The sequence below is a fragment of the Pithys albifrons genome, chromosome 17 (genome assembly GCF_047495875.1).
Source record: "Pithys albifrons albifrons isolate INPA30051 chromosome 17, PitAlb_v1, whole genome shotgun sequence".
In the NCBI taxonomy this organism is placed as follows: Eukaryota; Metazoa; Chordata; class Aves; order Passeriformes; family Thamnophilidae; genus Pithys; species Pithys albifrons.
Genome location: NC_092474.1, coordinates 2949517 through 2975642, shown reverse-complemented (window position 1 = coordinate 2975642; position 26126 = coordinate 2949517). Strand labels below are relative to the sequence as shown.

Here is a 26126-nt window from a genome sequence, read left to right as displayed (position 1 = left end):
GCTTTCTTGATGTTTTGCATGTGAACCAGAAGATTACTAAATGCGAAGAGACAACTTTAATCTCATTTCATGTGTGGCTCTGGGTCATGGTTAAACAAAGTTTGTTCACATTGTTCAAATTAAAAGCCAGTCAGCTGGATAATACTTCAGGCTCCTTATTGAGATATGTGATGCTTGGAAAGGGCAAAAATTGAAGGATTAAAAGCTAAATTTACATGTGTCCTACAGCTAGTGTTGGTATCCCTAGAATAATTATTTGGGGCTTGATGCACTCTATTTATACAGGATAATGAATTATGTTTGTGGACTTTAATTTTCAGAAAGGATTTCTTACTTGAGGGAAAAAGAATATTTTGCCTTTCATGTGTTTCACTTGTATAAAATGTGGGTGAGATAGAAGTGATGGGCATTTGGTTTTAGTGTGCTTTGTCTTAGATAAGTAATGGTGTTTTGCATCTGTTGGGTATTGCTGTGCTTTAAAAGGAGCTTTTTTGAGGGTGAAACACTGTTATAAACACCAGATGAGGATTGTTTTATATTTGATGCTTTATTTTTCTCTTTGAATACAAGTGCCAATGTTATTAATGGAATGCTTTTAAAAAATAGTGAAACTTCAGTTTTACCAATGCATGGGCTTCAAAAGCTGCAGTTTTAAAGTTTTTAGCTTTCATGTCATGAAATGAACCTTGATGTTAAAGCACTGGGCTGTGCACTCCTGTTGGCAAAGGTTTTGTGTGTAAGCAAGAAAAAAGCTTCTGGCCAAATGAGGTACAGAAACTGGGATTTATAGAAAATCTTTCTGTTCATACAACTGCTTCTGTGTGTACATTGCCATCTTCTTCCTTCAGCTACCACCCCATTGCCAAAAAAAAGCCAAGAAAAAAATGAAACATGCAGTTAGTTAGGTTGTTAATATATCTCACTTCCTTGTTTATCAGTTGAGATTACTTGGGAAATTGGTGCTTAGATTGACCAAGTGAACCCCAGTTTGGTTTGTTTGAGTGTTGCCTGGGGTATGATTTGATCCTTCTGTGCCTGAGTTAGTTTGAGAAAGTTAACCTCTAGCTCTGTTTTTACCAATAAAATACATTACCTTGACAACTGCAAAGAGCAACTGTTGTGACTGGGAAATTGATGCTTACTTTTATTTTAACTCAACATCTGTGTGCTTGCTGGTTGCCACTGAAGAGAACCCAGCAGGCACTGATTTTCAGAGAGAGGAGTCAGTGAGGCACTGCAGCAAGAAGGTTCGTTACTCCCATGGCTGTTGCAGAGATCTGGGTCTTCCTGATCCCAGAGCCTGGATATGAGTGTCAGCTTTCTCCATTCCACCACACTCTCCTCAGGGGTATCTCATCTTCCAGCTTCTACAGGCACTTAGGATGCTTTTGACAGGAATGATTTTCTACTGGAAGCTCATCTTGGAAAGTTTAGATTTCTTCCAGGGTATTTCACTGATACACAGGAGGCTTATCTCTACTGAGCACTTATTGTGCTGCTTCAGTTACTTTGATAATTGTGTGATGGTGTTTAATTGCAGCATCTACTTTCCACTGGCTCCTCAGACATTTGTGCTGGTAGTTCTTTTAACACTTAAGCAAGCTGTGCATGCAAATCCCCTGTTTCTCATTGAATGAGTTGCTTGTAAGCTTCCCAATCCATTCTGCCCTCTAATTACAGGCATTAGGCAATATGGTAATTCCGTGTTGAATCCAAAGGCACTCTAATTCTCCTTGTCTTCATAACTGGAGGACGTGCAAACATGCACATTGCTGTGCTGTTGGCCAGACCCACCTCTTGGGTACAACCCAAGGTTTTGTTTGTTGGCTGGGTTAGGATATTGGGCAGCCCCATCTCTTTGGTACAACCCAAGGTTGTGTGTCTCAGCACGGCTTCTCTTTTGTTGTTGTTGTCCTTTGGTGGTACAATGCAATTCCCCTCCTGGGAGATCTCTGTGGATGTTGGTTTAGTCTAAGCCCATCATTGGGATGTATGGAGCAGAGAGTGGCAAATCTCTGCTGTGCATGGTAGAGCTGTGGGAAGTGTTACAGAAGTGACCATTCTCTGTATAGGAATTCTGTGTCCTCGGGTCCTAAGGAGGTCAGAGCAGGCTGGTTTAAAATTCCTCCCTAAATTCTGTGAGTTGGCATGGACATTTCATAGGAGGGTATTTGTGATCTTTCTCAAAGCTTTTTCTTTCCTATCAGAGCAAGGAATTTCTTGGTTTGACCATGACATTTGCAGGGAGCTGTTATCTTTCTAGTCCATCCCAGGTGGTACAGGGACCCTTCTGCAAACCAGAGGTGTGAAGCAGTGCTGTGTAGATTTTCTACCTGTACAGCCAGGTAATTAAGAAATATCTAAGATAGGACTCAACCTGTTTGGAATAAATCTCCTGACTTCACAGGAGTCTCCTTGGCCATGCTTTGCATGAGTGGAAGTCAGGTAGGAGCAGGCAGGCCCCAAAAAAGTCAACTTGGTCTCAGACTTCAGTGTGATTTGGATTAGGCCCATGTCAGAAATACTTGTGACACCTGTGGATAAGAGGAGATGTTCTTTTTCCTAAATAACTTTTCCAAAATGGTGTTGTAATGTACCATCAGTGGGTGTACTCCAGTGCATCTTCTCTTGGATCAGCTGACAAGAGCTGTTTACTGCAGTTCACCTGGCAGTCTCTTGCAGGTTGAACATCCCAGCACAGGCTGACCAGGGCACTTCCTTAGGTGGTTTCATCCTTTTTCTATGCCTCAAGAGCTGCAAGGCACACAGGCCCTACACTGACCCAGAGTAAATATTTGCTGTGATCTACTGACCTGTGCAGCTGCTGTTCCCAAGGCAGAAAGCAGAGTGCCTTCTCACTGAAGTGGAGCCCATGAAAATAAACACAGGGATATTATTGCTTCTCAGTAATGGCAGAGTAGGGCTTGTGAAACAGCATTCCCTGCAAGAATGTATTGCTCACCACGGACATCCCCAGGGATGCCCAGACTTTAGGGAAGGCTTAGTATTTTGCCATCAGGTTTTTTATGAAGATGAGAATATCCCCTTTTTACAGGGACAGAAGTACAAATTCTCTATTTGCGATGTAGCAAGGAAAGAGTTGTTTCGTTCTCCACTTTTTTTTTTTATGCCACCTAAATTTGAATGCCTTTTCTGTATCTTTTTCTCATCTCTGCTGTTGGTACCTGGTCTTGGCGATCTTTTGCAGACCAATATCCTGAAGTCGTTGAAAATGTCAGTTGTGTTTATGTCTCTGTCCTTCGGTTGCAGATTGGTGCTGTCACACAGTAGTAGACTGATGGGCTGAGTGTGAGAGATAAGGAGTTTTGTTTTCCTGTGTTACAGCCTGTTTGTCAGTGGAGGGAGGTAAAAGGCAATGCCCCTACGCTCCCCAGGGAGCCAGTTGTCCTTTCTCCATTCCTGAGGGCAGTGCTTCAATTCCACGCTCCTGCCTTCCTACCTGGATTTGTGGGATTTAGGGCTGCCAGAGGATCCCGACCTCTGGTTTTGCTGCACTGCAACATGATAACTCCAGTTTGCTACTGGAGGTGCACTGGGGAATCCGTCTGCAGGCTCAAGACACCAGTTTATATTCTGTGTGTGCCAGGAAAACAGTACTTTTTGCAGCACTAAGAGCTTTGTACAGAGTTCTGTGAAGTGTAAAAGCTTAAATTCTGCAGAAATTAGTAGTTTAGAAGGCCTGTATTCTATGGGTGAATGGATTTTTCTGGTCTCAGTAGCAGTGTTGTTTTCAGTATTATAAAGAGTTAGAATCCACATTTTGGAGACAGCTGGCTTGCTGAGGGCTGGTGGCTAGTTCTGTGTTAGTCCTATGGCCACCAAGTTATATAAAGGAGAGGGTAATGCCTCAAAGACGTGGCATGTTGTTGGGACTGCAGGTCAGGACAAGGCTCTCAACAGTTTCTCTGCTACAGGCAGAGTGTATTTAGCCAGGAGTTGGTAATTACCTGTTGGCTTAATGATAAGAATTGCCAAGTTTCAAGCCTTGCTCCATGTTTGGGAGATGAGACAGACAGTCCTTTCCTGGGCCTGAGCTGAAGTGGGCAAAAAAAAGGGAATTCTTGATGTTTTGTTTAAAGATAGTGTTTTAACCATTCCTGAATAGATTTCCTTGAATAGAAAATGCAGAAATACTGCAGAGACCTTTTGTTGGAGAGAATATTGAGCACAGTTAAGAGACACTGGACTTCTAATAGGCAGAAAATGGTATGGAACTGGGCACACTGAGATTCGTCAGCAGGAGGTTGAGGAAAGCCTTTTTAAAGATGAGGAAGCACTTCTTTCAGAAGATGCAAGTGGGTTTTGGAGACTTACATCTGAGCTGCCTCTTAATAACCTTAAAATCCCTTCCCAGAATCTCCCCTTCTTGCAGAGGAGTCTCATGAATTCCAGCTGAGTGCCAGTTCATAAGGAAAAAGGCCCAGCAATGGGAGAGAAACTGTGTGCATGTGCACTAGTCTCACGTGTATGAGTCCAGGACTGCCTGATAGCTGTGGTGACACTTTAGCTGTGTTTGTGCCTCCTCCCAGACCACTGAGGTTTGGGAGTGGTGGGAGTTTATTTTCTATTCTAAGTGCTGTTTAACTTACGTGTGTCCCTTGCTGCTTCCCATGCACGTATTTTAAAAGTTAGATTTTTAATTTCCTGTGTTGTGTTAAAGCTGTGTGCAACCTCAGCTGTGTTTTCATAAGGATTCCTCCCTCCTAGCTGACTGGGGTAGAGTGGTGTTTTGAAGCTCCTGCCAGCCTGTTTTAATGTCTTACTAGAGAACAGCTGGAAAACACTAATGAAGCCCCAACTAATTTACAGGGACCTTTTACAAAAGGAATTATTTTATTCAAGTGGAATGGTGCTCGCTTGAAGCCTGGCTTGCTCAGTGACTGACAGGGAGACAGGCTGGTAGCACTGTTGATTCTGGGGTTTGTTCAGCAGGCTGCTCCCAGCTTTGGCAAGAGTTTCATACATACAGTTCTTAAAATAATGAGAGCTGATGTTGCATCGCTCTGATTAGGAGAGCCAGTTGAACATTATTTTAATCCCTTCAGTGTTTATTTTCACACTACAGCTCTTAGGAAACCCCCATCTGAGGGAGGGCACTTCAGAGCTTCCGTATTTGCAGATTTTGGTTACTAATGTATTCTTTTTAAAAAATGTGCTTATGGAAGCATTCTGAGACATTCTTGCTGCATTTATGGATGCAGTGGAGGGTGTCAGATGAGAGTTTGCAGGAGTCATTTGGTAGGATGTGTTGTTGGGTGTTGGACTGTGGTTCACCCAGTCACTGGGTTGGGGATTAGAATTCTGGTTTGGTTTACCTGGGCCATGGTGCACAAGGGTTAGGTCTGGACTTGGATTCATACCTTGAAGTTACAGATCCCTGCTGGCCATGTGCCCTAACTCTCTGAAATTAACCTACCAACCCTTTCCAGGCCCAGCACAAGCCTTAATGACTCTTACAGCCATAAGGCAAACTGCCTTTCCTTGCTGCCTTCCCTGTGAGCTCTACCTTTAGGCCCAGTCTTTGTGATAAAGCTCTGTCCATAGCTCGGAGGCAACCACAGCCCTGCCTAATGCTTGTCTGGATTTGGCTGGTAGCTCTTGTTGAGGGAAGCCCTAAACCTCACCAAATGTCACTTTTGGCTGCAGTTAATAACCCAAATTCATCACCCAGTGCTGGCCTGAGTTCACCATGAGGGACTCAGGGCAGAAAACAGCTCTGACCACAGAATAAGCTGGGAATGCAAATGCTCTCCCTTGTTGCCTGTAGGAATCATTCAGAAATGGTGTGTGGGGAAAAGGCATCATATGTGGAAATAAAGATGACAAATTATGGCTTAATTGCTGTGAGAATCTGCCCTGTGGGCTCTTTAGGGAACTGGCATTGTAAGTTTTTCATCCTTGGTTATTTTTTTCCTCCTTCCCAGCTATGCGGACACTTAGTGAAGACACCATCAGGCTCTTTCTCCAGCAGATAGCAGGTGCCATGAAAATGCTGCACAGCAAAGGCATCATCCATCGGGACTTGAAACCACAGAATATCCTCCTTTCCTACACTGGAGGCAGGAAATCAAATCCCAACAACATTCGCATTAAGATCGGTAAGACCCCATTACAGGTGTCACCCTAATCACCCTCAGGAGAGTTTGGTGATGGATGAATGGCAAGCCTCAATCTTTCTTTGGGGAACTGTCTAGGAGAAGGAAAGTATTGCTATCCTTATTTTAAAATTTCCTAATACTTTTCATCTTCCTCGTTTAGTTCATCAGCTAGAGGCTGGCTCCAAGCAGTAGGAGCAAAAGCTTTCTGCTCTGCCAGGACACAGACTTTACACAAAGGAACTGGGCAGGCCTTGCTCTGCTCCCAGTTGAATGGTGCCTCCCTCCCTCAGTAAAATCAAACACCAGCCTGCCCTAATTGGCTTGTAATCTCCAGGCTTGCCAAGAAATAAACAGAAGTTGTGACTTTTGTCTTCAGCTTTTAATAGTATTTGAGGTAAATGTTGGTGTCTGAAGGCCTGACAGTAACTGCTCTCCTGACTGGCCTTGGAGTGTGTGGTGGGGGTAGGTCAGGCAGACCCAAAAGTGGGTGTTTTCACAAACTGAATTAGAGGCAGGTTTCTCAGTTGCATTTCACGTTGTACACGAGGCAAGTGGCAGAGATGGACCAGCAGTAGTTGGGAGCAGTGCTCCAGAAATCCAGTTACAGAGCACACACATCCCCTGTGGTCCCTCACGAATGAGTGCTGGATGATACAACCCTCTCACATGAGCTTTTGGTTATATTACAGCTTATGAGCTGAAGCTGACACCAATTAGGTGGAACTGTTCCAAAGCTGAGAAATGAGATCCAGTGCAGAGGCTTGAAATGTTGCTGCCTGTTTGACTGAAGCATTTTGATGTGGTTTTTGTTTTGATTTGATTTTTTGTTGGTTTTTTTTTGTGAAGTGCAGAGTTATTATCTGGGAGGTGGAAGGGACTGGGAGCTGCAAACACAGGCAGGAGGGCTGCAGGCACAACTGCTCTTGGGTGTGATGTACCCTGTAATCCTCTCTCCTGCTTCCCTGAGGAGTGCATGGTCCAGGGAATATCTGTCTGTATCAGTTCCTTAGTGACAGATGACAGTGTCAGTCTCATAGCTTGAAATATCTGGTAACCTTGAGAGAACCTCTAAGTATCATATGATCAGATGCTGAGTAACCTGCAGCAGAAATTTGTCTTGGTATTCCTTGTCCCTGGCTTTTCTACTGTGGCTCAGCTTTCTGTCCTAATGCTGTAGTTGGCACTGTTGGAACCCTTCTAAAGAAAAAGAGGAAGACTCCTTTCAGTAGGGCTGGTCTAGAAATGTGGATGGTGGTGAGTAGTGGTTTCCCCTGGGTGTCTGTTACATTGAGCCTTTTCAGTGGAGGGAAACTTTCAGTTCCCCAAATGAAAGGCTGAGGTAGCAGCAGATGAACTGGTTAGTTATGAACTGGCACGCTCTCACTGAAGTCAAGAGATCTTTCCCAGCTGACATTTCAAAGTGCAGGTGAATGGGTACAAGAAGTGACTGTTTATCCCTGAAAAATTAATGGAAGTTTGTTCTTCTGAAAGCTACTTTTGTGGCTTGCTCTGTCCTTTTCTGGTGTCTGTACTGTGCATTAATAACTGGCAGAAGGATGCTCCTGCTCAAGAAGAGAGCTATCAAAGACTTGTTAAGATGGGATAGGTGCTGTGAAGATTGATGGGAAGTGAAAGTAGAAAGAATAAACTGGAGAAGGTGCAGGCTCCCTAGAATTAGTGTCTGATCCTGACCTGTTTCTGTTTCTTTGTAGCTGACTTTGGGTTTGCCCGGTATCTGCAGAACAATATGATGGCAGCAACATTGTGTGGTTCACCGATGTACATGGTAAGTGTGCTCTGCCTACATATTTTTCTGAGTTGTTTCTGCTTTGCTCCCCAAAAGCAAGGCTTTGTTTTTCTCTAGTTTTTCACCCCAAAGTGAAATTTAATTTACTTGTCAGAAACCAGCTATTACATAGAGGCATTCCTGAATTTCTGGCTGCTGGTAATGTCAGACACTGGGTGCCTGTGTTATCATGTAACTTTCAGATGGACTGTGGTTAAAAAAATGGACTATTGATTGTTGTCTACTCCCAGAATCTCCATCTTCCAGAGGTCACCAAGGCTCCTCCTCTGAAAGGATTGGAAAGTGCAGTCTATTTCCTCTGCTGTGAGCAAAGCAACAACAGAAGGGTGACTGCTGGGGTGATGCTTCACATACCTGGCTAGTTGAGGTGTGGCTTCCCTGGAGAGGAGCCTCAGTAAATCCCTACTTCAGCAAGTCCTTTTGAGACAGAGGGGTTCACAAACCTGCTGTCACCTCAGGCTTTGCACTCATTTTTGCTACATTCACAGCATCAGGAGCAGGGACCCTCTTAAGCAGAAGTTTTTTAAATCTCCAGCTGTTTAGTTCTTTGGTCTTGCAGAATCCCTTCAGGTCTGTGGACTTGTGCAGTCAAAGATTTTGCCACTCTGGCTAACTTACTCCTAGGTTTGCTTTGCTCTACAGCTCAGCAGGTGGGTGTAAACAAAACTCACCTGCTGTTTGTGTTTTGTGCATTCCCACTCCCTGATCCCCATCCCCCAGATTCTTTAACCAAACCAGTTGCTTTCAGGATGACTTCTTAGGTTGTGAAACAGATGTGTATAAGAAACCAAACCGATCCCTTTCACCCTCTTTGTGCTTCCCACTCTGTGAGCAGGTTGGGATGAGGTCATCTCTTATTTGTACTCATGGAGCAGCAAGGTCTTGGTGTTGCATCAAGTCAGTGAAATTAAAAATGACAAAACTAGACAGAAATAAAAATGTCAAAGCTAGACATGTAATAGTTCCTGAGGATGTGGGTGTCTGAGCTCAAAGTAAAAATGATGTGGGTCGGTTTAGGTTGAAGTTTTCAGAGGTGTGCTGGGACAGGAGGCACCTGATTTCAAACCTGGTCAAATCCACAAGTTTTGTCTGTAGTCTTTGGGCAGAGTTAGGCAGGACTGTCCTGCACTGCACAGGGGTGGTGCATTTGGTAGTTGTTCCACAGTACTAACTCAAGCAAACAGTCTTCTTCCCTCTCCCTTTTTGAAGCCTGATGTTTATTTGAACTGTGCTATATGTGACGATGATGTAACTCTCTTCTCCTATGAGAGTTTCCTGAATTGTCTATTTTTAGTGATACTTTTTCAGAGTCTCTTGTGAAAGTAATTGAAAACACAGCTTATTTTTTGAAAGGGCTGGACAAAGCTAATGATGATATTTTTCTATTTATTTTTTATTTTAAACAGCTCCGAATGTTACAGTGTTTCATATTGTTCTCTGCTTACTGATAGATGTGAGGGAGGATGGGGAGGGAGGGTTTGGTTGGGATTTAGGGTGTGTTTGAAGTCTGTCCCTGCTGCTGTTGTGGATCTTGTGCAGGAGCCTTGGGAACATCTGCTGGCATGGCAGGCCCTTATTCCCTGCTTTAGGTCAAATTTGCTTGTTTCATTCTGCTCTGCTAAAGAAAGAGCTATTTTACCCCCCACCAAAATGAGCTTTCTCTCTGAATCTCAGTATGATCCATGTCATGTGAGACTTGAAACTTCCTTATGCAATTCTTGTCCTGCTTCCTTGGCTTTGGTTGGTGCCATGCCTGCTTCCCTTAGGGACAAACCGAGCTCCTGTCCACACTTGTTTGTTGCCTTTTTTTCCATTATGTGTGCCCTTTACTTCTAGCAGAGCTAGAAAATTGATCCTGTTCCATGCTGGCAGCACTGCAATGAAATCTGCAGTCATAAACACGTGGGATTAGCCAGCCTGCCCTTCTGTCCCTCCTCTGCTGCTGCTCCTAAGGCACACTGCCTCCTGAGCCGTGGGGCTCTGGGGGCTTGCACTGTCTCCAGCTTTGGGAGCAATCCTGGCAGGGAGCAGCTGAGTGCACAATCTGAGATTAGAAACCAGAGTCTAGGGCACAGCAGGGCTCAGGCTGTTGGACTGAAACACACTGGTCTGCCTTTGAACCCAAACTGTGACCTTGGCAGCAGGCTCTGGAGCTTAATTAATGTGCTGCCATCTTGGGCTAAATGAGGAAAGTGCCCAAGTGAAGCAGCTCAGGATGGAGGCTAGAGCTTAACCTGTGCAGTGTGAGCCTTTGCTGCTCTTCCTCATTTACCTGTTCTTTGCTTTGGTGGAGGAGATGTGTCTGTGCCATTTCAGTGACGCTGATTCTGAGCACAGGTGGACTCAGCAGAAAATGGTACACTGAGAAGGGGAAGTACCAAGTTTGCCCAAAATACCCCAATACTGGAATTTGTTTTTCTTCTGAATGAAAGTCTCTGCTTCCTTTACTTAGATAGGGAATTGGCCCTTTCAAGATAGTCCTATTGGGAGCAAATCTTTCATGGTAATTTGGTAATCTAGCTCAAGAGTTTTTAAAGCATAATGGTGAATTCTCTTTCTTGGAGCTGCTAAAAAAAAAAAAGCTACATCTTCTCATAAAACAAATTTCTGTTCTCTCCCAAAAAGGCACCAGAAGTCATTATGTCACAACACTACGATGCCAAAGCTGACCTCTGGAGTATAGGAACCATCATTTATCAGTGTCTAACAGGAAAGGCTCCTTTTCAGGTGAGTTGCTTAGATCTGATGTTTCTGACTCTCTCCTGATTTTTTTTTGCCTTTTTTCCCTTTAATTTGGTTACTTTAAGGCTTCTGCCATCTCTAATGTCACCTCCCCTAGATCCAGCCTTATGAAGGTCTGGCTGTCCAACACCTTGACAGTGTGGTGCTGTATATTTTTGTAATGCTGGATGTATTGCTAGAATATGACTCTCTTCTGGTCTGTATCTCACTGAAATGTATTTCCCAATTATAAATCCTTAGAAAGGGTCATTTATTGAGAAAATTACCATGAATCAGTTAAAGCAGTGGGGGTTTTTTAACGCCTACATTTAGAAAAGCAGTTTCTCTTTACAACTGTACTTAGTGTATAATTTATAATTATAATTCTGTTTGGTATGGGGAGATTGTAATTGCAGGTTAATGTTCAGGATGATTTGGAGGTAACTGGTGTATTGCAGCTGCATCAACTTGGTTTTCAAAGCAGTTAAGTAGGAGCTTATCAAAAGGATCTTATCTGTCACTGCACAGCAATCCCAGCCCGAAATGTTTATGTTCATCAGGTCCAAACCCCTCCAAATACAACACAGTCCTGTAAAACTCCACCCTGTACTTAATGCCATAACTTCTGGATGAGCTGGAACATATCTTTTGTGAGCAGCATTCTCTGCTTTTAAATTTTTGAATGGTGGAGAATTCACCACAGCCTTATGCATGTTGCTTCAGGATTACTTCACATACATTAGTCACACAGTGAGTATAGATGAAATCCAGCTATGGATTTTTCTTGTTCCAAATCATTTGTGTGCCACACTGTGTGTTCCTTTTCTCCTACACTGAATGAGATCTCCAGACTCTCCCTTGCAGTTACTTTTTTAAAGTATGGTACTTGTCAGGTTTTCTTCCTTGCTGTTTTACAGCATAGCAGAGGTGCTTGAATTTCTGATTCTTGTTTGCTTCTCTAATGTGTGAGCTCTGTAATCTCTAATCCATGGAAAAAGAGCACAGATTTGCCTGCTGATGTGTCAGCTCAATGCCTCTGGAGTGCTTCTTCAGTTTCTGAGATCAGTTAGGGCACATGCAAACTGTGGCCCTCTCTTGACATGTCCTGACATCTCTTTATCCTGATTTCCTAACAAAACAAAATGGGGAAAAAAACCCTAAGCAAACAAACTTTAATAAAAAGGAAATTAAAAAAAAGGCACAAAAAAACCTCAGGGTGGGGCAAATCTATATTCATGTAATAAGGCAAATTTTATGAAGTGCAGATTTTCTGAGCTTCAGTTCCACAGCTCTTTAGGATTTCACACAGAACCTTGAATGTTTATGCAGTTACATCATCAGGGAGGATAAAGTGAGTTCTGAATCTGTTGAAGGAAAGGGTGGGCAAATACAGAAGTAAACTAATGGTATGTTTTGGTTTTGTCTAGAGCCAAGAACACTTCTCTCCTTCAGGGTAATTTTTTCCCTACTGCTATAAGAATCTTCCATTCCAGTGCTTTATATTCTGTCCACCAGCTTGCTCTGTGTTTAGAGCAAGACCTCATTTCCTTTGCATGTTTCTTTTTTTATATACACCACTACAAAATGCACTGAAACTTCTGAATGGCTTCTGTTTATTGGTATTGGTTCTTTGTTTGAGAGGAGAAAATGACTTAGGATAACACACAAATATTTATGTGGGGAAGGAGAAAGCAAGCTTTGACTGCTGCATAGGAGAGCCTGGAACTCATTCTCCCTTGTAACTTGGTGCCTTTTAGCCTCTAGAGGCACCTTAATATTGTGCTCACTCAAATTATTTGGTTACCATTCAACGTGGTAACTTTGTTGTAGGTGTCCTTTGCTTAGTAGCTCATACACAACCACGGGGCATCTGATTTCTTTGGAAAGAGCACGTGGCTTTTATCATTGGTTACTGAAGGATATCACAGAAATGTTCTTCTGAGACATTTGTTCCTATAGAGAAGGCTTTTCATGAGAAATGGAAGTAGTTACTAGTCAGCTTCACTCAACTCTCCATCTAAGGTTTTGAAAGGACAGATGGTCAGAAAACCATCAGTGTTCTGCCTGTCTGTGTGTGCTCGGGCTCACACTGAGGTGAGAGTGTCCTGTGTGCCCCTGTCCCTCTGATTAAAATATGGCAATACCCAGCCTTGGGGTGGGCAGTGAAGGGACACTTCAGTCGCTGCCCAGCAGCTCCTGACCCTTGCTTTGTGCTTGCCTCACTAGATAACCTCTCTTTCCCATATACATCCAACATCTGTCGGGCTGAGAACAGGGTAATTTGTTTCTCTGTTTTAATTTTCCCCCTCGCCCTTTTCTCTTTTGGCATTTGTATTTTGAAGCTAAATGCCAGACCCGTTTGTTACTGCAGTAGCAGCTGTGGATTTGTTTGATCAGGGAGACAGAGGAGCTCAGCCCAGATGGTTCTCTATGCCCCATCTATTTGTTTTGGCCATGTGTGTCACAAATTGCCTTCGAGCTGCCAGATCCAGGTGAAAGAAGCCTGTCCATGGCAGATGATGGGAAGCTGGTTAAAGGTTAACTGGCTTTCTGTCTTTGTTGGCATGACTATGTTGTAAGAATTTGCTGAGGGTCATTGAGCAGGGAGAAACTGTTGTTTACAGGGCTTTTAGGAGAAAGGAGGGGTAGTGGACAGAAATGAGTGTTTTTGGGAGGGATGTCTACAGATGGGTGGGAAGGGAACAGGCTGATTCCACAGAGTGCCACCAGCAGACTCAGTTGTACAGGGAAGCCAGGAACTGGATTTCTGATGGGAACCTCTTCAGGCTGAATCCCCACTATGCCTTCCCTCCCAGGCTGGCAAGGACAGCCCCTCATCCATGTCTAGCTGAGATTCCCATGGGAATCTGGAGCATGAAACATGCTGTGTTTGGGCTCTCTATCTCTTTGCTGCATAAGGCAACCAGGCACCTTCAGGAGGATGCAAACCAAAAGGGTTACAGTGTTATCTGTGATGAGGAGGAATGAGCTGCCTAAAATAAAACAGGGCTTTGGGGAGATGGGTTAGATGGAGAAAGATGAAATATGTGAAAAGGCTGAGGCAGTTGTCAATCTGGAAAGTGCTCATAAATCAATGCTGAGATGGGTTTGTGTGTGAATGTGATTTCTGGCTGTCTCAGAGTTAATTTTAACTATAGCTGGGTCACCCAAGGCAATTTCCCAGAGCCGTTCCTGTTCCTTCCCTGCCTCACTGCACAGAGACAAGAAGGAAGCTGCTGATGCTCAGATGTGAACAGTTGGTAGGATGGCTGGTGAAGCTTTCTTAAGGAGCTTTTTGTATTAAACATGCCCATAAACAAAACTGTGAGACTGCCATAGGGATGAGATTAATGGGATTCAAAATCCCTATAAACAGATTTGCTGAGCGCTGTATTAATGTGGAATTGTTAATTTGCTTTGCCTAATAAGTGGTGTGCACTTACATCTCTGCATTTCTGTCGCTGAGGACCGGACTTGAACAGGGCATTTCCCAGTCTTGCTGACCAGTACTGGGAAGTGCCTTGGGAGTGTAGTGGTTTCCTCTTCTCCTTGCCTGAGCTGAAGAGTTTGGGACCCTGTGCCCACCATGAGGGGTGCAGGCTGTGTAAATAAGTGACAAACAGCAGCAAAGCTGAAGGCAGAGAAGGAAAATACTTACACTAGGTCTAAAAAAATCCCAAACCAGTCTAGTCCTTGTCAGATGGTGTTTTAAATATGATTGGTTAAATGACCTCAATCTGTAGGGTTTTTGTGTGTGTGTGTGTGTGGGAGGAATCACACTGATATTTCTGGTGGCTTCTGTTGTGTGACCCCTTTTAAAACTGGGCAGCTCTGGGTGAGCAGACTCACCACCAAACACATGCACTTGGTGTCAGAGCTGTCTCTGGCAGTATCATGGGTCCCCTTGAACATCAAATCCTCTAAGCACCATGAAACCTGATTGTCTGCTGTCTGAGCCTCTGCATGAATCTTCCAGCTCTTTACAGATACAGTGCACTGTGGAGCCAGGGAACAAGGAAGTGACAAGAGAGGCAATGCAAGTTGGTCTGCCTGGTCTGACAGCTCTGAAAGAGCTAACCTGCCTGCTTATGTTCTCATCCCAGCTAGCTGTTAGGTGCAAAATTAATGTCTAAGTTTGGTGTACCAAGTTAACTGCTTTAATTCTGAGTTAATTCTGTCTGCATAAGTACTAGGATTATGTATCACTTACAGCAACTGCCATGTTGTGAAATGGGCCTTGAGGAAGACTAGGGAAGGGACAATTTTATACTTAGAATTTGAACTTCTGGCTTATTTGTTAGGCAGGCTGCTCTTCTATTCCCAGATCTGTTCCTGTGGACTGTCCTGTGTCCATGGGGACAGGAATTCCTGGCAGTGGTAGGTTATTCTGCAGAGACTGGGTACAGTGATTGACTTGTTGCTATAGTCAGTGAGCCATTGGCTTTTGGACCAGTGTTTGTGGGTCTGATCCTGCTCTGTTGGCAGCAGAGAGAGCTAAAGAAAAGGGTTCAGGAGTTGGGGTTTTTTGTTCGTTTCCTTGTTTCTGGTCCTTGGGCTTTCAGGTCCCCCAAACAGCAGCTACTTAGTTGTGGGAGTCTTAAAAAGCAGAAGGTATTGGCACGAGATTTTCAAGCTTTTCCCTGGAACTACTGAGCTAGAAACATAATTGCATATTTATTTTTTCTCTCTAACATATCTGAATCCCCTTTCTGCACCTCCAAATCCCCAAGGAAAAGATTCAAGGAACAGAGAAGATCTGGTACACCTGCTATGAAGTGTTGACTAGACAAGGTTGTTCACAGAAGGTGTGAATGTTTCTGGCCCTCTTCTCTCTGGGTGCTGAGCTTTTGCATCCAACCTTTGCCCAAGCACAATAAATCCAGTGCTGAGTGCTTTTGAAAACACCACCCTGCCTGCTTTTCACATGCAATTCACTTGCAGGCAGCCAGAACCAAATGGGATTTGGCAGGGTTATGCTGAATGCCTTTGTTGACTCAACATGTTTCCACTGCTGCTGGGGACGAAGTAACAGACTGGCATGATTGAATTTGTCCAATTGTCTCTATATATAGAAAGGACAGACAGAAACAGAACCACTTACACCAATGCAGCTGCTCCATAGTAACACGAGAGGGGGACTGAGGGTGTGAATTGACCTGCTGATGTGTCTCCTGTTCTTGGGGAAAGCTGAGCTGTCCATTCTGCATCCCTGGTTCTGACAGATGGATTCTGTCTTACAGGTAGCAGCTGGCTCTGTGTGCCTTGACTGGTCTGGTTGTCCTGTGCTTAAAATGTGCTTTTTCTGGTGTTTTTCTTGAGTAGGATGTGTCTGCCTGGAAGGTAGATTTCAATTTAAGTCCTTAGCTTCCTAAAAGAAGGAATTCAGATGGCATTTTATAGATTGCAATTTTTTCCATGGTTCTTAGAGGCACTAGTTATTGAAAAGAGAGGTGAGCAAAGTGGTTAAAGGTTCTAGTGCTTTATGAAATGCATGGTAACAGCAGGAGAGCAGTGGGCATGTTACTACGAGCCTGGGAGCTCACTGCCAGGAACAGAACTGTGTGACTCATTTGATTAATTACAAAGTTATGTGAAGATGCAGTTGTTTTTACCAAATTAATGATGATCCATGGCTGTCTGTGCTGGGCACTCATTAAAATGACTCTCTTCTCCCCATTATCTGTATCAGAGACCAGCCTATCATGGGCTTTAGGGAACAGCCCTAGTGGTCTGGGTGGGTAGGAGCAAGTGGGGATTATACTGAGACAGCAGTATGTGGAGGAACAACCCTACAGGGACACCTCTTGAATTTGTACAAAGAGGAGGGGAATTTCATTGAGGATTTTGGTTTTGGTCCAAGCCAGTGCATAGAAACCCTCTGTAATGAGCTGGGCTTCCTATCTGTGCTGCTTTTAATATACTCTGTCTTTATTGCCAGGAAAATTTCTGACAAAACAGTGTTTAAAGTAGATCAGAGCCTCATTGTATTTGTGAAACAATTGAGTTGCTGCGACAGGAAGTGACCAGAGCAAAGTGCCAAGACTTGTGTATCTGTGATGTGAATGAGCCCTTCCCTCCCTGTGGGGGAGTTCTGCTCCTTCTCCTTGTCCCTTAATGTCTGTCAGGCCTATTTTTCATCACACAGAGCAACGTGGCCAGGCTGTTTGGTGCAGTGTGTGTGTTTGCCTCCTTAAAGTTTGCCAAAAACGACAGGCCAACATCTGCAAGGGGAGAGGTGTAAAATGGAGTTTTCCTGTACCAGATCACATTGAGTGGAATCGATTGCAAATTTTGATGCAGTTTGACATCTGTGTAACAAGGCACTTTGCTAAAGAACATTCATTTTGATGGATTGTGGAGAAAGTATTTTTTTACCTTCTGTTTGGGTCCCTGTTGTGCCTGTGGACAGCAGAAAGTATCTTATTGCAGAAAAGACAGCCAGGAAATCTTCATTTCCTTCCTTTAGGAATTCAGTAGCATTTATTGGTACAATCAATAGTAGACCTGTGAAGCTTGTGTTTGTAAGGCTGTGTAAAAAATACTGTCCTGATGAGTACTACATGAGTGTGTTGATGTTAGCAGCTTTTGAGACTCTCCTTCAGTTTCCCTTAAGGTTTTTTGCTGATCTCTGTTATCCTTAATTTTCATCTTCAGCCAGAGGGAGTAGGTAATGTTGAAACAGCATCTTATGTGGCTGCTTTTCCAGCCATGCTCTGTTAATGGTATTTTGATGGCCATCTGCAGATTGGCTTGTCTGATTTGCCATTTTAAGCATCTTAATTGACCTTAAATGCTTCTAATTTAGAAATAGAAGTAGGTGGAAGGCTCAAGGGTTTCTAGAGCCGGCCCTGAACATCAGGAGAAGCTGCCTGTTGGCTCCTCATTCACACTTTCCTACACACTCTGCAGCACCAATAATTGATTGCAGATGAATCTCTCTGATCTTCCTCCCCTGTTTATGTGCCTTCATGTCTGTGTCATGCCAGCCAGCCTGCTCTGCCTTTAATAAAGGGACTTTGCCTAAGCAGAAAAGCTTGAGACACTAGAGTTAATTTACTGGCCTGTATTATTCATTGCATAAAAACAAATGGAGAAATTGTGTTACGAGACTATTACATGTCTGTGCCTCTCTACTGGTGATTTTATTTTTAACCTCAGCCCTAAACCTCTTGTGCCAATCCCCCCCACTTTTTTTTTTAATCTCCTCTCTCAGAATTTGGAATTTTGTCATCAACATCCCACGCAGTTGTGTATGTTAATGCACAAATAAAATAGGAGCTGTGGCTTGAGACCTTCTGGCTTCCTGGAATTAAAGTAGAATATCCTAATTCAGTTGCTGTTTCCCCATGTTCCTAGTCTCTTCACAGAGCCCTTGCCCATCAACAGGCTCCCTACTCCTTTTCTAAATGCCCTGCAGCATTAAACCATGTTCTCAGCAGGATCTGCCATTCATCATTTGGGACTGCGCACGTATGCAATTATTTAGTCTCCTGGGTGAGGCTATTAGGCCAGCTCAAACCTGAGCATCAGAGCCCACTGCAGTGAAGCTCAGCCTTTGAAAGGGAAGAACAGGACAGAAGCAGGTCAGGGACAAAATGGCAGTGGAATGAAATACTGTATTTTCACTCTGGCACAGGGCTGACTTTTCAATCTACAGCAAGCTGCAGGTTTTCCTTGTCTGTGCTGGTCCAGCAGCTGAAAAGTGTCTCTGCTCTTCAGAGCTGCTGTGAAATAGAAATGTTAATCCCTTTCCTTCATTGTCAACTGCTTCATGCACTGGTTTCTCTCTCCCATACAGGCCAGCAGTCCACAGGATCTCCGCCTCTTCTATGAGAAAAACAAGATGCTGATGCCCAAGTAAGCATTTTTCCAGTGTCGCTGCTTGTAGGCACTTGTTTACCCTGTGTTTACACCTGTCCTTGCATGCTCCTGGCTTGTCACTTGGGGAGGTGACTGAAATATTTGGCCACCTGCCCTTCCCATTCCTTACTGCAGCAGCAATGTTACCCAGAGAAAATCAGGCAGCAGAGGATAGCCAGAGTTGGTGTTGTCTCTCTGTGCTTCCCCCCTACATTGCAAAAATTCAGGGTTGTTAGTGATTGCAAGAGCCAGCTAGTGGTCCTGTTCCACACTTGGCCTCCCTGAGGCTGAGAGCCTTGGGAAGAACTCGTAGCCATTCTGGAAAACATGTGAGCAGCCAAACTGCAGTACCTCCTGTAACCTGCAATACCTGACTACAGATCACATTCCCATTTCTCACGTGTCAGGGCAGCAACTGCTTGTGTCCATCCTGCAGTTAGGGGGAAACACTATAACCTCGATGGAAATGGACACTGCTGCAGTTTCCAAGGGGAAGAGAACTGCTTTCGTCCCAGCAGGGTGTATGTTACCTGCTGCTCAGTGCTGTGATTTGTCAGGGTATTTTGGTTTTGTTGCTGTGGTCTTTCCTCAGTTCTTAAAGCAGAACCTCATGGCTACTCTGAAAACCTCAGTCTGGTATAGAGGTAGGACTGAAGTTCCAGATTATATATCCAAAAACTGGAAGACCTTTTTTAAGCAGCAAGTTAGCTTTGAGTTGGCAGAGCTGCTAATGCAGCCACATATGCAGAAAGTTAATTTGGTTGCTGTATATGGATTTTACTTTTCCCTTACCAGTTCAGACAGCTCCAAGAGATAACTGAGAGGAACTGTCAAGAAGCTGGAGGTCTTATCAGTGACTTGTGCAATGCAGTTAATTTCCTTTTAGGTACTCCCATTTTTGATTTGGGGAGAAGGCACAAATTTCTACCAGGACTAACTCTGGGGCATCTGCATGCTCTCCTGGATTGAACTGGAGGGCATGATGGAGTAAAACACCCCAAACCAGCAATTTAAAGCAAAAATGCCACCACACATGGTTGGAGCTAGATAGTCACTGTGAGCAGAAGGTAGACCTTGTGTTTTTCCTGAATGGCCCAAACATGGCTGCTCACCTTTGAGGTAGTCCCTCTTACTAAAAGGGAAATTAATCCCTACAACTAATGAGCTTCCATGTGTTGATCCCGCTGCCCTGCTGTTGTTTGGCTCATGGTGCAGGCGAGGGGAGAAATGAAACTCGGCTGTAAGAGGAGAGCATGTCTGTTCTTGTAGGGATTAGCCCTTCTCCTTTGAGTCCTTTGCACAGTCTGCGTTTACTGTTTTCACTGGTCTCCATTTTGAACCACTGAACTCCTCCAAAATTTGGATCCAAGCCCAAAAATTGGGGTTTTTTCACTGGGGAAGTCAGATATGAAGTGGCCTTTGTGTAAATGGGAATTCCCTGCTTTCCAAAGTCAGTTTGTCTCTAACATGGGCTGCAGTCTGTGCTATTCCTGAGTAAACATGAATAAACTGCTTGACAGCCCTGCCAGCACAGTCTGAAACACAAAACTACTCCAGAGACCTCCTTCTCAGACTGCAGCAGTGCCAGGATTTGGTTTCACTCTCCTTGGGGCCACCTCCCTGCCATGGCCATGGAAGGTGCTGTGTTTTGGCTTGGGAATAGGGTGGGGAAGAAAAGCTCATTAAATGCACCCTGGCGGTCCCTGCCTGCACAGCTGCTGCTGACAGGTGAGATGCTGTTTGAGCATTCAGGGGAGCCCATGTCAGATGTCCAAAGGCCTCACAATTTTAATAGTGCTGTTCTTCATAGCTAACATTCATCATGCTGGTTTGCATGGCAAAGTACATTCCAGATCGTGGGTGAAGGAGGCAGATTTGTTGCTTATGTTTAAAACCATGGCTTGGAAAATAGAGTAGCAGAGCTTGACGCTTCAGATGGGAGATGAGAGAAGGCAAACAGGCTGTTAATCTGCACCATCTTTGTCTGTGTCATGCCATCTGAAGTCCATGGCTTGACCTGCTTGTTTCATGGCTTTGAAACTATACTAAGGCTAAAGCCATAGCTGGGAAATGGACTCATTTTGAATGAGAGCTTTGTGTGTCATGGATAAATAAGTGATGATGATAACACTGCAGGACTGCAGGTCTCCAGCACTAATGTATTTTTCAGGACACTGCTTGCTATGGTATTCCATTACACTTCCAAGGGACACTTTTTTTGATGAGAGGCTCAAACTGAGCCTCAGTGTAACTGTGTCCTGGTGGCCCTCCTCCTGTGTTGACCTGAAAAGGCACACAAAACCATTCCAGCATCAGGGATGGAAAAGCAGCTTCTCCAGTACAAAGAAAGATGAGGGATGCTTGCCATCATTCTCTGTTCTAGGAATCACTGGGTTCAAACTCCTGCCACAGCAACCCCGGTGCTTCCTAGTAAAAGAAGCACTGAAACCTATAAATACATACCTTGCCTCTCATCTCCTGTTTCGTTGAACAGGAGTCTGGTAGTGCTAGCTAGCACCTTTTTTAACCCCCTCACTTTTTTTGTGCTAGCTTCTGTTTTCGCCCTGTCTCTGGCAGGGTGGATTGGTGGAGATGGTGTAGGAAGGGTTCTTGCTTCCAGCATCGGTTGGGCTTGGCCTCAGGGCAGTGAGTGATGCCACCCAACCAAGGGCAGCCCTGCCTGAGCCACGTGTGAGATGCTGAGCAGCTAAAATTACTGTGCTGGGCACTCATGCCATTACCTCAGCTGACCCCAGGGTGGGGAGAGGGAAAAGCCTGGCAGACTGTGGGGCCATGCTGGGCACAGCCATGATAAATAGAGTTAATACTGAGAGGAGCAGGAACCACCTATGCTCTAATTTGGAGAGCTCTGCCCCGGCTGTGGGCCAGGCCTGGCTACTACAGCCCCCAGCAGTGCTTCTGGTGATGGAGGGAAGTCAGCAGAGCTGAATCCAGTTATGCAAGAGCTGAACTCTGCTTTCCCTGCCTTAATCTGTTCATTTATTCCCTGCACTTTGCAATCTACTGGGGTTAGGAAGAGCTGCCCTGGCCTCTTCTCTATCTGCTTGTGGGGCAAGGGAAAGCACAGTGATTTATGAGCTCTTTTCTACTGCAAAGGCCATTAAAAAGAGTATTTTCTTCCTAACTGTGCTGAAAAGTGGGATAATAGCTGCATGAATTTCAGCTTGTTTGGGTGCCAGTTGCTCACATCTTAGCGGCCTTCAATTAATAAATGCTGTATATCAAGGAAGCAAATAGACAAAAGTTACTTGCTAACCTTACATAAGCTGCACCAAGAAATAAATGCCTTAATAAAATGGTAGTAATTGGTGATACATTTCACCACCAGTGTCTTAATTGGAAGCTTCCCCTTGGAAACTGCTTCATTTTAGTGACCTCCTTATTCCCACTACAGCAAGTAGAAGAGATTGTATTTATCATGTGCAAAATACTGCATGTCAAATGGGCTTAACTGAGAACCTGGGTCATGACACCGGCACCACTGTGGAAGGGGAGAATCTGCTGGTGCTCATGGGAGAGGCCTCCAGAGCAAGATTAGCTGTAGCCTGAACAATGACAGTGGGGAGAGAAAGTCAGAGATGCAAATAGAGACGTTTCTGTTCAGCCTCCCTCCAGTGAGCTCCTGTGTTCCTGGCCCAGCAGGCACAGAGAGTTTGCATTTACCAGTTGCCTTCCTGAATATGTAAAAGCAGTTTAAGTAGACTGCAAGTCTCTCTTATTTTGCTTCTGTTTTCAATCCTAGCATCCCCAGGGAGACATCAAGCCACCTGAGGCAGCTCCTGCTGGGCCTCCTGCAGCGTAATCATAAGGACCGCATGGACTTCGGTAAGACCTCCTTTTAGTTTTAGTTTTATTGCCTCTGTGTGTGTCTCTTGTGTTGTAGCACTGCACAAACCTCTGGGGAAACATCCAAACACCTGGATTTCACATGTGCTTTGAGGGCTGCATTGTCCTGGTGTGTTTAGCATATGTTCTGAAAGGGTCAGTCAGTACAGTTTTGTAAATCTATAGATTTGGCACAACCTCAGCATATGTTTGTTACTTGTATTCTCTCTCCTGGCTTCTGCTTTTAGAATCTCTGACCTTTGATTGTGTTAGCATGTAAATTGTGTATCTTGTTCATCTGTTTTTTCTGACATAGTTCCTTCCCAGAGCTGGAAGCTGCCCTATTTACTGATCAATTCAGTCAGTACCCTCCATTTCTCAGGGTCTGCCATGATAATCTGAGCCAGGAGACCATGGCTGCTTGCAGACCCTTCCCTCCTTAGGCAGGTTTCTGTGGAAGAAAGCCTTGGTTCTTACCAAGGCTTGGGCTGGCAGTCTCCGGGCCTGTGTCTCAGTCTCCTGACTTGGCTGACACAAAGATTTCCTTTTTTTTATTTCATAATTCCTTCTAAATTGAGAAGAGTCATTGTGCGCCAGTTCTGACTTTGGCAGCATCTTACAGATGTGTTTTAGCTGAGCCAAAATATCTGAAGAACCTCCTAGTAAAGCCATGCCCTAGAGGAAAGAAAGCAGAAATTGAGCCTTTCCTAGAGCCCCTGAAAGTGCCAGGTCATCTAAAGGGAAACACATCCTGAGTGTTTTCAGGACATTGCTTTTTAGTCAGACTTTGGGTAAAAGAGTTTGTTATTTCTGTCTTCTGGGCACTTGTTTTCTGTTGGTTTTTTGTTGCTTCTCTGCTGAAGTGGATTGTTTCCTGCTGGGCAGCATGTGCTAGCTGATGAAGAGAAATTGTTTTGCACCTTCTGTTATTCTTTTGGATTAGAAATACCAGGAAAGCCTTTCTGGGGATGGTCATCTGGGTGGATTAACTGAGGCTGATCATAATTATCCAGTGATGAATATAAAGAACTGGTTACTGGGTTGCAGAAGTGAGAGAATGAGCCTTTTGAAAAGGGAGTTGTTGAAGCTCCTGGCAGACTGACTTGGATAGAAGCATCTTGCAGTATTATTCCCTGCAGATCTGTTATCTGGCTGTGCATCTCTACCTCTTTTATCATGCTGCCGTGCATTTAAAAAGAAGATATCTTACAGGTTCTTGATTCCCTGCTGTCAGAAATTGAGTCTATCAAATGTTTTTAAACCCCCATAAGCTGGTTTTGTACCTCTTGGGAGCAGACTGTATGAGTCAGTGTCTAACACTGAGAAATCTGAGAGAATAGATTTTGATATCGCTTAGGACAACACTTAGCAGCACATCTTCCTGCATTGAGATTATTAGCTACCACAGGATCCTTTTCTCTATAAATTGGCACATCCTTGTAAAATGTAATTGTTTCTAAGAAGTGTGTGAGAAAATAATCTGTACAGAAATCTATATTTGAGATACTCCTTGTGCTTTACAGAAGGCAGATCTTGATGGGTGTGTGGCATCCCATGATACATTCTAATATCTCCTGTCAGTTGAGAGAAAAGCAAGTACCAGGACCATGATTTATTTAAACCAATACACTTCCCCAACATCCAGTTGTATACTTGGTCTCATGCACCTCCAGATGATGCCTTTTGCCAAGATAGTAGCAATACGTAAATGAGAGCACTTCTCTGTGCCCAATTACTATCCTGTGTTCAGCTGCTCTGTGTGGCCAGCTGTGCACAAGCTGTTCAGGTCCCATGGCTCTGGATCCCATCCAGACCTCTCCCTTCCCTTAGCTGGCTCCCAGTAGACAGGTGCTTTGTCCTCCTGCTGCCAAGCTCACCGTACTTTGTTCCCTTCACCTGCACTGTTTACAAAAGGCTTGTTTTGGCTGATGGTCAGTGCCTTTGTTCACTCTTCCTGTACCCTCCAGCACTCTGTAAGGTGAAAATTGAAGATTTGTGTGTGCTGCTGGGTCAGGGATGATTCCCAAGCCACTCTTCCCAAAGGAGGGGATTTCCTTGCTGCTCCTTGTTCCCTGAAGCCCTCTGCAATCTGCCTGGAGATGTGCACAGAGCCCTCCCCAGAGCTGCCCCTGAGTTCAGTTGAGTCGCACAACAGCAACACATAAGCTTGAAACTTCATTTACTTGTTGTGTGTCTCAGCTGCTGTTCTACCAGGAACTGTTGTTCTTTGCAATCTCAAGATTATCTAGACGAAAACCAAGAGAGTTTCAAGTTGTAAGTTTCCTGCTGATGATTACAAGCTGGGTTATTTAAATTTCGCTTTGCAAGCAGAGCTAATAAGCAGTTTGGATCGGGGAGGGGGAAAAGTGAAAGAAATCATCATTTCCACCCCCTCAGTTGAGTCAGCTTGGCTGAGGGATGGTAGTACCCTCCTCTAGAGGAGCAGTCTGAAGAAGCAGGAAACTCCAGCAGCTGAGCAGCTCCTGCAGGATGGGGATGTTCTCTGTCCCCAGCAGATGTAATCTGTGAGATGCCAGCTTTCCCTGCCAGAGATTTCCATCCCTTTTCTTGTGCTAAGCCTGCACTCAGGCTGCAGGACCCTGGCATGGCAGTGGCAAGGAGGGGCTGGGTAGGCAGGGTTTGTTTAAGATGAAAAAGCAGACAAACAAAAAACCCAGTTGCTACTTTCTGGAAAGCTCACTGGCCAAAGAGGAGCTGTTTACAGAAGCAGAAGTTTGTAAACCTTGGGTGTTGCAACAGGAAATCCATGCTGGGAAAAGAAATTGAAGTGCCTGCAGTTAGCTCAATAATCAGTGTTGGTCCATGACTAACACTCCCAAAAGGCTGAGTTGCTGATTGTGATAGGAGAGGACTCTGGCACAGAACTGCAGTGAATCAGAGATGAAGGAGTCGGGAGAAGTGGCTACTTGTGAGGACAGGCAAACGTGCAGAGAGTTTCCAGCAAGCCAGGACAGAAGCTTTTCTTGGCCTGGATCTGTAGAATGAGGGGAGGAAGCAGCAGTTGCATCTGGTATGAAGGAGAAGGAGTTCTGGGCTGTGGTTCTGGGCTGACCCTTCAGAAAATGCGTTTCTGCCCTCAGTGCGAGCTGGGTTTGGGTCTGCATGTGGCAGAAAGTCACTCACTGGAAGTCTTTGTCCATCATTCCTGTTCAGTGTCATGAGTGGCAGTGCAGTGTGATAAATACAGCTCGCCTGGATCCCTGCAGTTACGATGACTCACCATCCTGATCAGCCAGGGACCCGAATAATTTCCCCTCCTTTTTTGTTTTGTTTTGTTTTTTTTTTATGAGCAGTTCCTACATCCAGTCCCCAACCTGCATTCTTGACCCCTACTGTATGCAACTGCACTCAGTCAGCTTCCATGGTTGAATGGATTGCATGGAAAAGTCACTGTAAAACGCTGTAACTTGCTATGCTTTAACTGTTTCGTAAACTTCTTACAGTCACTTCCTTTCACTGAGTCATTGTTCTTGATTTTTTCAGATGAATTTTTCCATCACCCATTCTTGGATGCAAGTGCCTCTATGAAAAAATGTAAGTATTGCATTTTCAATTGCAACTCTTTTTTGAACTGTGGCCTGACTTCCTTTGCTGCTAGTTCAAAATGAAAGAAAAACGCTGCTTTATGTGTTCTTAGTTATTTAGGCAGGGTTTCAGTGTTGGTTACTGTATCATGTCCAGATTTTGCCATCAAAATGTATTTAATTTTACTGAGTTATCTTGAAAGGGATGATTAGAGGGCTATTTAGAAG

At 44.4% G+C, this 26126-nt stretch overlaps 1 protein-coding gene across 3 annotated transcripts in view; it reads left to right on the top strand.

Annotated features, from left to right (window-relative positions):
- Window positions 1–26126, top strand: part of ULK1 (unc-51 like autophagy activating kinase 1) — a 79174-nt gene that overhangs the window by 18081 nt on the left and 34967 nt on the right. For all 3 annotated transcript variants that reach the window (XM_071571807.1, XM_071571805.1, XM_071571804.1), the window contains exons 7-12: window positions 5946–6119; window positions 7832–7905; window positions 10552–10653; window positions 18446–18504; window positions 22271–22353; window positions 25858–25908. In XM_071571807.1, coding sequence (XP_071427908.1) covers window positions 5946–6119; window positions 7832–7905; window positions 10552–10653; window positions 18446–18504; window positions 22271–22353; window positions 25858–25908 — 543 coding nt within the window. The remainder of the gene's footprint in view (window positions 1–5945; window positions 6120–7831; window positions 7906–10551; window positions 10654–18445; window positions 18505–22270; window positions 22354–25857; window positions 25909–26126) is intronic.